At 34.9% G+C, this 11,947-nt stretch overlaps 1 protein-coding gene across 8 annotated transcripts; it reads left to right on the forward strand.

Annotated features, from left to right (window-relative positions):
* Positions 1–699: 699 nt before the first annotated feature.
* On the forward strand, positions 700–4,912 carry LOC114268051 (uncharacterized). 8 transcript variants are annotated; one of them, XM_082873342.1, is made up of 3 exons: positions 700–2,900; positions 2,984–3,912; positions 4,040–4,912. In XM_082873342.1, the coding sequence occupies exons 2-3, from the start codon at positions 3,904–3,906 to the stop codon at positions 4,535–4,537; spliced, it is 507 nt and encodes a 168-aa protein (XP_082729468.1). In that variant the 5' UTR covers positions 700–2,900; positions 2,984–3,903; the 3' UTR covers positions 4,538–4,912. The 8 variants fall into 8 exon arrangements, with proteins under 8 accessions (XP_082729468.1, XP_082729469.1, XP_082729470.1 ...); XM_082873343.1 differs by having other exon boundaries at positions 700–915; positions 2,754–3,912; XM_082873344.1 differs by having other exon boundaries at positions 700–915; positions 2,759–3,912.
* Positions 4,913–11,947: the final 7,035 nt, after the last annotated feature.

The following is an 11,947-nucleotide window of genomic DNA, read 5'->3' on the forward strand; positions in this document are numbered from 1 at the left end:
CTGTGGAGGAGAGTCTTAATAGACTTGAACTTCTTTGATAATTATCTCTGATTTATTTAGAAATAAATAACAAAATATTACTTTAATGGTGTCATAATTTTTGTGGTTTGACTGCCTCATTATGATAAATAGATTAATTTGATTGGCCCAAGGCTTATCATTTTGAAAACTGTATCATTTTGACATGTGACAACTTGTGATTTGACTATTCATGTAATCTTGAATTAAGACTAAATAAATACATGGGAATATTTGATTTGTCAATAATTGTGTTATATTTTGTAGGCTTTTACAGTACGTGAAAATTTGTAATTGATTGAAATTTTCTATTCTTACATATGTATTTAAAAAGTAAAAAAGTTGAACTAAAATGGAAAAAAATTACACTAAAAATAAATGAAAACTTGAACAAAAATGCACACAATTTTTTATTCGAATTTTCATTTGTTTTTAGTTTTTTTTATAATATTTTAGTTAATTTGTTTTACTTTTTAGATGTATCTTGATTAAGTGTATCTAAAATGTACACAAAATGACTTAAAATATAAAAAATAAAAATCACTAAGCGTGTGTTTGGCAAGAGGGTTGTGGGCTAATTTAGCCAGAACACGACAAAATTGGCTAAATTAGCCACAACTCGACAAAACACACCTCATGCTCCATTTGAATTGTATCTTACATACAAGGAGGGTGAAATTACCAAATTACCCCTTGGTCGGATTGCACACTATCACACCCTCAAACACATGAAGCACCAGTTAGGGCATCCACTTTGGAGCTGAAGCAAAGGAGACAATCCAATCTGCGCTTGAGGGGAAAAAGAACAACAAAGGAATTGACATTGGTGCGCCACCGGACTGAGAATTTGTTACGGCGACCCTGCAACTCAGGCTCTCAGAGATCTGGAATCTGAAGGTAAACCAAGCTTTCCCCTTTTTTTTTGTTTTCCTTTTTATTATTTGGGGGGTTTGTTTGAACAGTGCCCTTTCCTTCAACCCGATCTGTGATTTGATCTTTGCAACGAATTTGTTGTTGCTGCTTACAAGATGGAATCGACTTTGGGTTACATTTTTTCCATTTCAGTTTCCAGAATGGGAAACCCATCATTCTGTCTGTTTGGTTTGCAAAACCTCAGTCCGATTTCTAATATGTCATGGAAAATAAAAAAGAGGGGCGATTACTGGTTCAAAACACATTTTCTTCACATTACGATGTCTGAATCAAATACCCTATGTTTTCAAAGAGTACACCCATTCTCTGGTTTTGTTTCCTCCCAATTTTTTTCACATATCTGCAATTTTCCAGAGATCTGCAAGTTCAAAACACATTTTCTTCCTACCAATTCTTTTCAGAGATCTGCAATCGAAAATCCAAATTTTTTTCTTCATAAAACTCACTGTTGTGCCTAAAAATTATTTTCTTCAAAATTATGTTCCCTTCTCAAATCAAAATTATTTTCTGAGATCTGCAATTTCTACAGGCAGTTCATATGTTTTCCCAATCATAAACCCTATCATTCTGCATTTTGTATACCAATTTATTTGCAAGTTGTCTGAATACGACCTTTCTGTGTTCATAACTCTGCCAATGGCTCTATGTCAAACATGAAAAATTTACAAACATCCTGTCTCCATGTATCTCTATAAACAACAGAATTAGCATTTTGGTCACTCTGTGCCACAGCATCTGATTTTGTGAACACTTCCATATCAGAAGTTCAACTTGATTTCTTCTAAGAGGCAATTTATTATTGAGCTGGTAGCTTGCATTTCTTATATTTCATTACCTAATAAAACCTTTCAGATCTGTTATTCATATTCATTTGTCAATGCTGAGCTCTGTTCTGATTCTGTGTATGAAATGTGAAATCTAACTGTTAGTTTGGTTCCTGCGAATGAAATCTGTTATTCAAATTGATTTGTCAATGCTGAGCTCTATTCTGATTCTGTGTATGAAATATGAAATCTAACTGTTAGTTTGGTTCATATGAATGAAATCTGTTATTCAAGTTGATTTGTCAATGTTGAGCTATATTCTGATTCTGTTTATCACATCACTGAGTTTGTGAATGAAATGGAAAGTTCATGAAATCACATCTCTCCATCATGTCTGTTAAAGAAATGAAAAATTCAATCTGTGAATGCCATACAATTCTGTCAACATTTTCATATCAGAAGTTGAAGTTGATTTCTTATAATTCTCATTCTTGTAAACACTTGTAGCTTGTATTTCTTATACTTCATTACCTAATAAAACATTTCAGATCAGTTATGTCTATTGATTTGTGAATGCTGAACTCTAATCTGATTATGTGAATGAAAGATGAAACATTAGGAATGTTTATGGGCCCTGTGAATTAAATCATTTCTTACATCTGTGACTCTGTCAATCAAATCTGTGAGTCTGTGAGTCTCTGAATGCGTCCTGTCAATGAAATCTCTAAATCACATCTGTGAGTCTGTGAATCACATCTGCGAGTCTGTGACACTGTGAATGGGTTCTGTGATTTAAATCGGTGACTATGCTACAAATTTCTATTTTGTAACATTGGTAACGTACAGTAGTGAATGAAGAAAGAAATATACATTTATGTATGCCTAGCATTGGTAAATCTGAATAAAACCCATGAATGTTGCATTGGTAAATCTGAAAGAAATGTAAATTTATGTATGCCTAGCATTGGTAACCTGATATATGGATAACACAACCTAATTACTTACATGATTCATTCTCACTTCCGAATGTTTGTAAAGCATAGCATGGCTTCCTTTACCTCTACTGCAACTTCCAGTACATGGCCACGACGAATGTGTGCCTGTGGACATGGCCCCTGTATTGTTAGGATTTCCAGGTCCACCAAAAATCCAGGGCGTCGCTACTTTGCATGTCCTTGCCCTGTGGTGAGTGACCATTATTTACCGATCATAACTGCATGAACATTAACAACCCATTGACTAATAGTTCCATCATTTCCACTCATCAGCCCTGTGTTAGTTGGATTGGTTGGTGCGAAGAACCAAGGCGAAAGAACCAAGACTATACGTCACCCAGAGACGAAATTGTCATGCAATTGCGGGCTGATGTCATAGACATTCAACAATCCTTGCGTGTCCTTAAGACCATTGTGTATGTGTTATGCATTGTCGTTGTCATTTTGTTGTTCCGTATGTAAGCAACGTTACGATGTTGTCAGTATGTACAAACACGCTAGTATGTTGTTAGTATGTTGGTAGTATGTTGGTTGTATGTTTTAGTATGACTTTAAGCTGCCTAGGCCTTCCTCCAGTACGAAACAGTAGATGTATGAATCAATATCATAAGTATGTCAACTACTAACTTCCATAGAACCTGTGTACGTATGTTATTAATGTGCAATGGTTATATGTTGGCTAATTTAGCATCCTATCTCTCTGTTTGTTGTTATTAATGTCTAAATGGCTTATGAGTTTGTATATAACAACCGAATGTGTGATGGTAATCTTTTGTAATCGTACATTAGTAATGGCTTCCATCTGCACTTCTCCACGTATCCAATCAAAAAGCAAAGGCACTGTCACTAACAAGTCAAGCAGTCTTGAAGCAACACATAATCAGTTCAGCCACAAGGCCTCATGGGACAGTGACTCAATTCGAGTTTTCCTGCAGTTGATTGCAAATGAGATTACTAAAGGAAATCGCCCATTCCTAGTCCTCAGCCAAGCAGGGTACAAGTCCTTGGGAAGGAAATTTAAGAAAAAAACAGGAAAAAAACATGGACTCAAACAGTTAAAGAATAAGTACATGAGTTTGAAGAAAGAGTGGCAAGCGTGGACAAAGTTGATGGATTCAAGCAAAGGAGTGTCACGGATAGGGTTTGACTGTGACACCGGCATGTTTTAGGCACCTGAGGAGTGGTGGAACAAGATGGAATCCGTAAGTGCATGTACAAACAAGTTTCATATTTGTCATTTACCAGTACATTTTTAACTTTTGTAGTTAAATTTTACTTAATTATATGAAATGTAACGTAATTCTCTTTCATATATCTCCATTTCTGCAGATAAACAAGGTGTGTGCCAAGTTCAGGAAAAAAACCTTGGAACATCGTGAGTTAATGGAGACGGTCTTCATGGGGGCATCAGCTACTGGTAAGCACCATTGGACCCCGGGAGAGAAACTTGCTAAAGTTGCTGATGACTCATCTGATTCCGTGCACAGTTTGGGAGCCCAGCCATTTGCTAATCTGATACCCACAGGAGTACAGGACGTGGATTCAGATTCTTCACTGGAGCATGTTCCGATTGAAAAGGGAAAAAGGAGAAAGACGCCATCAAGCAGTGTTTCAAAGTCAAAGAAGGCAACAAGTGGGGCGTTAGTTATTGCAGAAAGCATGAACAATCTGACAGATATGGTGCGTACGAAGAATCAGCAGGTTACAGTGAGGCACCTCACAGGCAACGAATCGCTGTATACTATTTCAATGCATGCATCGCCTGACGAGTATTCCATCCCTACTTGGTATGCCGTTATTCCACTTCGCATCGACACTTACGGATAACGCCAATTTGTGGGAGGTGATGATGTGCCAGCCTGATGACGACTCTATTGTAGGGTGGCTTACACAGAAGCAACTCCAGTGTACTGCGTCGACGCCTTTTGCAAACCTGTTTGGGGCTTGCCGGATGTGATGTAGCGGTGTTAAGAGTGTTGAAGATGCCTGTCCTTCTCTTGCGTTATGAAAACTTTTACTTATGTTATTGTTGGCACTGTATTAAAACAGGATGGTTGTGTGTGCATGTTTTTATTCCTTTTTGTGTTTTTCTTGCTACCTATGGTGAACAAAACTTTTAGTTCAGTGCATGTGTTGACGGAATGGAAGCATGGTTGAGCATGCTTTTTGAGAAATGAATGGGATGCTTTTGTTTAAATTAGATGTATGGCTATTTGTTAGACAGGCAACGACGGATTTGCTTGCTACCTTTTGTATGTCTATATTTTGCAAATTTAACTGTTAGTGTACTTTGACGTCAACTTTTGTGGTTGTTACCACCATGGTCCCCCTGTAAATTCAAGTTAAACAAGTTTACAATTTGTGCAATTCATATCATTATGCGTTACTAATGAAATACTGTGACGGCATTACTTGCATTAAAAATAATGTCGGCATTTTGTAATTGCAATTGCAATTTTTTGAATAACTTGACTCAATGAAAGGGAAGCAAACTGATTGAAAGAGTGCCACTCTTGTAGGTTACGCATCAACGAAGACGTAATGAATCCCTGGGATGGAAGCAACAATGACGGAATAAGGGAAATACTTAATCAAATGGTAGTCTAGGTGCAATAAGAACACAACTGCACATTTCTACAAGCATGCCAGTATGTGACAGAATGGTACGAAAAACACATGGCTAAAACGCCATGTCGCACTTCTATACTGACCGGGAATGCGTGGATATCCGAACTATATGCGGGCCATATCGGCCAATTTGAGGAAAATGTTTGCATGCCAAAGGAAGTTTTTGTCGCCTTGTGTGAGACATTAGTAAATGATTTTGGGTTACAAGTCCCGCAACGTCCACATGGCTTAGCTGTTGAAGAAAGCGTTGCAATGTTTATCCATGTGTTGAAAGGGAAGCAAAATCGGGAAATCCAAGAACGGTTCTAACATTCGGGGGAGATTGTGTCTCGGCACGTGCATAACGTATTAATTTCCATGAAAGAGTTCACTGTTGTTCATTGCCGGCCCACATACAGTCAGCATCGTATACATCCATACGTGCAGTCTAGACGGAAATACCTACCATTCAAGATAGTACTGAAAAATATTATTGACATATAAATAAAGAGTGTCAGTTATTTTGTTTTTATTATTAACTGGACGTGAGGTATGGAAAAAACCAAACAGTTGTTACCCGTTTAAGCAACAAAAAAATTGGGTTGTTTGCAGGACTGCATTGGCGCAATAGACGGAACACATGTAAGTACATGGGTTACGGGGCCAGATGCGGCAACATATTTCGGTAGGAAATACTGTCACACGCAAAATATCATGGCTGCAGTCGATTTTGACATGTGTTTCATATTCATTTCGTGGGGATAGGAATGAAGTATGCATGATAGTCACATATTCAACGAGATACTAACAAATGACAATGTCTCATTCCTACATCCTGACGAAGGTAACACATGGCCATGAATTAAATTTATGGGGCTATAAAATTTTTCTGAAACAACGTTACTTGAAAATGAAACACAATGTTTGGTTTTGGTGTCATACATTGTTATCATGTCTGCATGCAAATATTATCTTGTCGATTCTGGCTATCCAAACTGGATAGGTTACTTAGCACCATTCAAAGGCCACCGTTACCACCAACAAGAATTCCGACGTATTGCATGGAACACGACAGCAAACACGCCAAGGGAATTATTTAACAAAGTTCACTCGTCCTTACGCAGTGTGGTGGAACGCACTTTCGGTGCCTGGAAAAATCGATGGGGGTTTATTCAAGACATGCCTCGGTATGACTTTGCAAATGTGCAAGTTTAGTTAGTAGGTGCGTCAATGGCATTACATAATTATATATGGTGAAACACAGGTAATCCAACAACTGTTCACCCAATCTGTGACGAGGAAGAGGCTATGACAATAGTAAATGCCATACCAAAAGTTGAACATGACGAGGATAGTTTAATGGTTGGGGATGAGGACCCGCATATGGCATTGGTGCGCCTTCACATACGCAACAAATTATGCTACATGCGTAATAACGGAATGTTAGGAAATATATAATAGTCGACTTGATTTTTGTAGGGTTGTAATATCCGTAACACACGTGGAACAGACTGTATGCAAATATATTATCATGTATCAGTAGAATGTGTTTACACGGGAATATACCCCCTTTCTGTTGGTGACATGCCTAACTACGGAAAACCAAAAACCACATAAAAAACCCTTTTCAAAAAACAAAATAAGGTGAAACAAAAAAGAAACAAAAAATACAAAACTAATACAGAAATTATCATGTGCGACGTCAATTAAAAACATAAAAACACAAGTTGAAAACAACAAAAAAATCAAAATAGACCCTCATTTTTTGTCATGTGCCACGGCAATATATGATTTTCCACATCATTTTAAATAAATGACATAAAAAAACGTTTGCCACGTCATTTTAAAAAGAAACGTAAATTAGCATTTGCCATGTCATTTTAAAAAAACATAAAAACGTTTTCCACAGAAATGTAAATTTTAAAAAGAAGAACAACAAACACAGGCCTCATCCAAAAAAAAGGGAAAAAAAAAAGAAAAAAATCGAACTTAGCATTTGCCACGTCATTTACAAATAAATAAAACGAGAAAAAATCCATTTTTTAAATATAAAAACAAATTAATGTGAGTGAATAAGAAAATAACAAAATCGTAAATTTTGAAAAAATAACGACAAAAATATGCCTCATTCAAAAACATTTAAAACAAACACATGAAAACATAAATTACCATTCACCACGTAATTTACAAATAAATGAAACACATAAATAAAAAAAAAGTTATTGTATACCAATAAAAATAAAGAGCAAGAACTAATTAATTTTTAAAAAAAAGACAAAAACATAAATTTAAAAAAAAAATTTAAGAAAAATACGCCAAATCCAAACCCAAAATAAAAAAACTTAAAACAACAAAAAATTTAAGCAAAATATGCCAAATCCAAACTCAAAATATAAAAAAAAAAAAAAAAATTAAGCAAAATATGCCAAATCCAAACCCAAAATAAAAAAATAAAAAATAAAAAATTTAAGCAACATATGCCAAATCCAAACCCAACATTAAAATATATATATATATATATATATATTTAAGCAAAATACGCCAAATCCAAACCCAAATAAAAAAAATTAAAAAAAAAAAAGCCAAAAAGGGCAGTTTGGTAATTTAACAGGAAAACACCTCACCAAAAAGCCAAAAAGCCAAAAAGTCCTTCCCAAACCAGACTTTTTAGCTCCAAGCTAAAATAGCCAAAAAAGCCAAAAAGTCAACCCACTTCCCAAACGGAGGCTAAAAATAAACAAAAATTCATCTAAAAATAGTTTTTGAAATCAAAATAAACAGACACTAGCCTCTGTTTGGGAAGAGGCTTTTTGGGCTTTTTTTGGCTAAAATAGCCACAAAAGACAAAATAGACTATTTTAGCCACAACAAACAAAATATCACATCTAACCCATAATCATTACACTCTTTTCTCACAAAAAAAGTCAAAAAAGCCAAAAAATCAAAAAAGCCCTTCCCAAGCTAAGCTTTTTAGCCCAGGTTAAAATAGCCAAAAAAGCCAAAAAGCCAAAAAGTCAACCCACTTCCTAACTATGAAAACTGCATGATTAAATATAATACAATTTAATAATATAATCATAATGTATATAATTACGTATTTTAATAAATAAAGTTACTTTTTTCATGATTCAATATCTAAGGGCTGGTTTGGCATAGACTATATGATCCATCTTTTCATCTTTTTATCTTTTTTTCATCACATCACCTCTCTACTTTTCTGTACATTTTTCGTAAAAAGACAAAAAGTGTACTTTTTTAGGACACCCCAAACCAACCCTTAATTTTAATTATTGTAATGCACTTCCAAATTTTGTACTTTTCTAATTTATTTTAATAGTGGCTTGGGCTTAAGAAATATAACATGAGTTGGTCTGAGCTCGATCCATTGCCTTGTCAAAACTCTTGAGCTTAGACCGAGCCTGATCCTTAAATTTTAAGGTCAATTTGACCTGACCTTGTCCGTTTTCGAGACTCAAGTCCCACATCTTCCCCTTGCTTCTTCTTTTTCTTATTCTTCTTCTGCGCAACTCTTTCTTTCTCTCTCCTTAGGATTTAGCAATTAGGGTTTGAGAGAGAGGGACGATGAGGAGTAGAGGGCATCAATCACTACGCCAAAACAGGGCATTAACGGTGGTTTTTTTAATGGCAGTAACGAAAACTGTCGTTAAAGGTACTATTAATGGCGGTAACGAAAACCGTCGTTAAAGGTATCATTAACGGCGGTTTTGTTACCGCCGTTAAAAAAACCGCCGTTAATGCCCACTTTTAACGGTAGTAACAAAACCGCCGCTAATGCCCAATCATTACCGCCGTTAATGACGGCGGTCTTTGCCAGCGAAACTCCGACGAAACTCCGATGTGCTCCAGCGAAACTCCGGCGAGCTCCGGCAAAACCATCTACAATAAAGTAAAAGTAATGTTTAAATATTTATTTAGGGAATATATTTCATGAAGAGTGGCTATGGTAGAGTGGTTAGTGTGGGTGGATGAGAGGTTGAAGGTTTAAGACTTGGGGAGTGCAAGAAGAAAGAATTATTTTTTGAAAAATTTGAACCTATTTACGGCGGTAAAAAACCGCCGTTTTTAGTCCTATGTTACCGCCGTTTTTGGTCGACTTTTAATGACGGTTGTACTTTTTCCGACACGCGCATAAACGACGGTAACAAAACCGCCGTTAATACCGCCGTTAAAGGCTTTAACGGCGGTTTTACAGCCTTTAACGGCGGTAAAAAACCGCCGCTAAAGCCCAATTTTGGCGTAGTGAATTAGGGTACACAAGGGGGCGGTGGGCAGTGGGAAAGAAAAGGAAAGGCCAGTTGGTGACAAAAAGGAAAGATAAGAGTGGCGGGGCGAGCATGCATCCTCTGAAGTGATTTTTGTTAAAATAATCCTTGAGTGATGTGTCGTACGATTGAGATTTAATGTCTAGGAGCAACAAATCACATTTACAAATCGAAGTTTACTCTACAAAAAATACTTTAAAAGATTCATGCTCAGACTAGCTGTGTGGGAGGAGGTAAGGTATGGATTAATTGGGATATTCAAGGAAAATTAACAAAATTCAAATTTAGAAATGTAGTGTACAACATTTTTTGTAAGGTTTATTTAAAGGAATTAGAGTGCTTGACGTGAGCAAGGCACAACAACCCCTATTGTGAACTATGTTGTGGCCTATTTCGGGTCCATTATGATGATTCAAACTATTTATTTTATAAAACATGTTCTACAAATTATTCATGTAAAAAATTATATTGATCAGATATCATAAATTATATGATTGAATTACATTAATCTTTAAAAAAAATGGACAATGAGTGTGATTTTAAGAATAGATTTATCAATTTTTTTAAGACAAATGTAATATAATTATGTGACTATTGATGTCTGATCAACTTGATTTTTTTTTTTTTTAATAAATTACTTACTCGTTGGACTCTACAAAATGTATAGTTTAGATTATCTCAATGGGTTCAGAGTGAATCACATCATAGCTCACTGGAGCATGCTAGTGTGCCTTCCTCATAGCATGCACCCCAATTCGACATTTGAAGGTTCCCTTAATTTTTTACCTTTTACATTTTCAATGGCAATAGAACTCTAAAATTTTGTAGTATATCTGTGAACTCAAAAAAAACTAAACTAGAAATTTACGAGGTGAAAATAGATGGCCCAGATTCAACTTATGTGTTGTGAGCCCATAGATAAGATGCATCTAGATCCCTCATTTATTTTTTCTGAGTAGTTTGGTTTAGTTTTTGAAAAGAATTTTGAGTTTTGAATTGTATTTTGAAAGATAAGTTGTTGAAAAAAGTTTTAAAAATTAAAAATTTATTTAGTTATGAGTTTTGAAAATAATTATGAGATGATTCGTAGTTTTTTTTATTTTTAATTTTTTTCTGTAATTGAATAGATGAATGTAAGAGAAAATTTAATTGATTAATATGTAAAATGTGAGAGAATGAGATAGATTAGATGAGAGAAGAGAGAAAAAAAATAATTAATTAATTTATTAATAATAATAAAAAGAAAAGGAAAGAGGAGAGAAAAAATAATTTTAAAATTTTTTTAACTAAACATATTTTTTTATTTTTTAATCTAAATATTAATTTAAAAACTAAACCACACACTAGTTCTGAATTTCTAGCACCACTAAAGATTTTGAAGCCCTAAAGGGCAAAATTGCTACCACCACAGTGTCCTCCAGTAATAAGCTCTAAACTAGCTTAGCCCCCGTTTGTTTAGAAAGTTAGAAGGGGGATGGGAATTGGTAGTGAGGTGGGACCCACTAATATTGTGTTTATTTTGAGAGATAAGGAGGGGATTGATACTGAGCTCCGGATTACGATGGACCTCCTTAAGGGGATTCGAATGGGCCTCCAGGACTTAATATTAGAAAAATAGTCTGGCAGATTAAAAATTTTATTTATTTATTATTTTATTTTTTACATGTCGAGCATTTTTTTTAACATTAATGTTTAATTTTTTGTATTTTTTGTTAAGCAAAAATCATTATTTTATTTATTTTTATTTTTTTCTGGAAATTTTTTATTTTATTTTTATTTTTTTAAATTTTTTTACATGTTGGGCATTTTTTTTTAAAACATTAATGTTTAATGTTTTTGTATTTTTTTTATTTATTTTATTATTTTATATAAAAATAATTTAACAATCTCTACACTAACAAATATCATCAAAATAAGCACAATTTTACTTAATATTCTCACTATCAATACTCTCTATTCTACCTCTAAAAACAAAAGAACGTTATATCAATCTTCCTTGCTATAGCCTATAGGCCAGTGTCTTAGATTGATTGGGTTCTCCACTGCAATCCGAACAAAGATAAATCTTCCCATGTTTGGAATTTAAATACTACATTTCTGTGTGTCATATAATTTAAATTACACACAAATTAAATGCCCATTTCAGGCCCATTACACACAAATGCATATGTCTATTGTACGGGGAAGAAATAATTCTCCTCGTATAATCCTGTTGACTAAGTCCACGCTCCTCCGTACAACGTCGCTTTGTTACCTGAAAACACAAACGTGAGCTAGCCAGCGGGTGTGTGCCGAAAACCTCTCCGATGCCTAAGTCAGAAAACTTGACAAATAGACAAAGCTCAAT

The sequence above is a fragment of the Camellia sinensis genome, chromosome 6 (assembly GCF_055761805.1).
Source record: "Camellia sinensis isolate YWXY chromosome 6, ASM5576180v1, whole genome shotgun sequence".
NCBI lineage: Eukaryota > Viridiplantae > Streptophyta > Magnoliopsida > Ericales > Theaceae > Camellia > Camellia sinensis.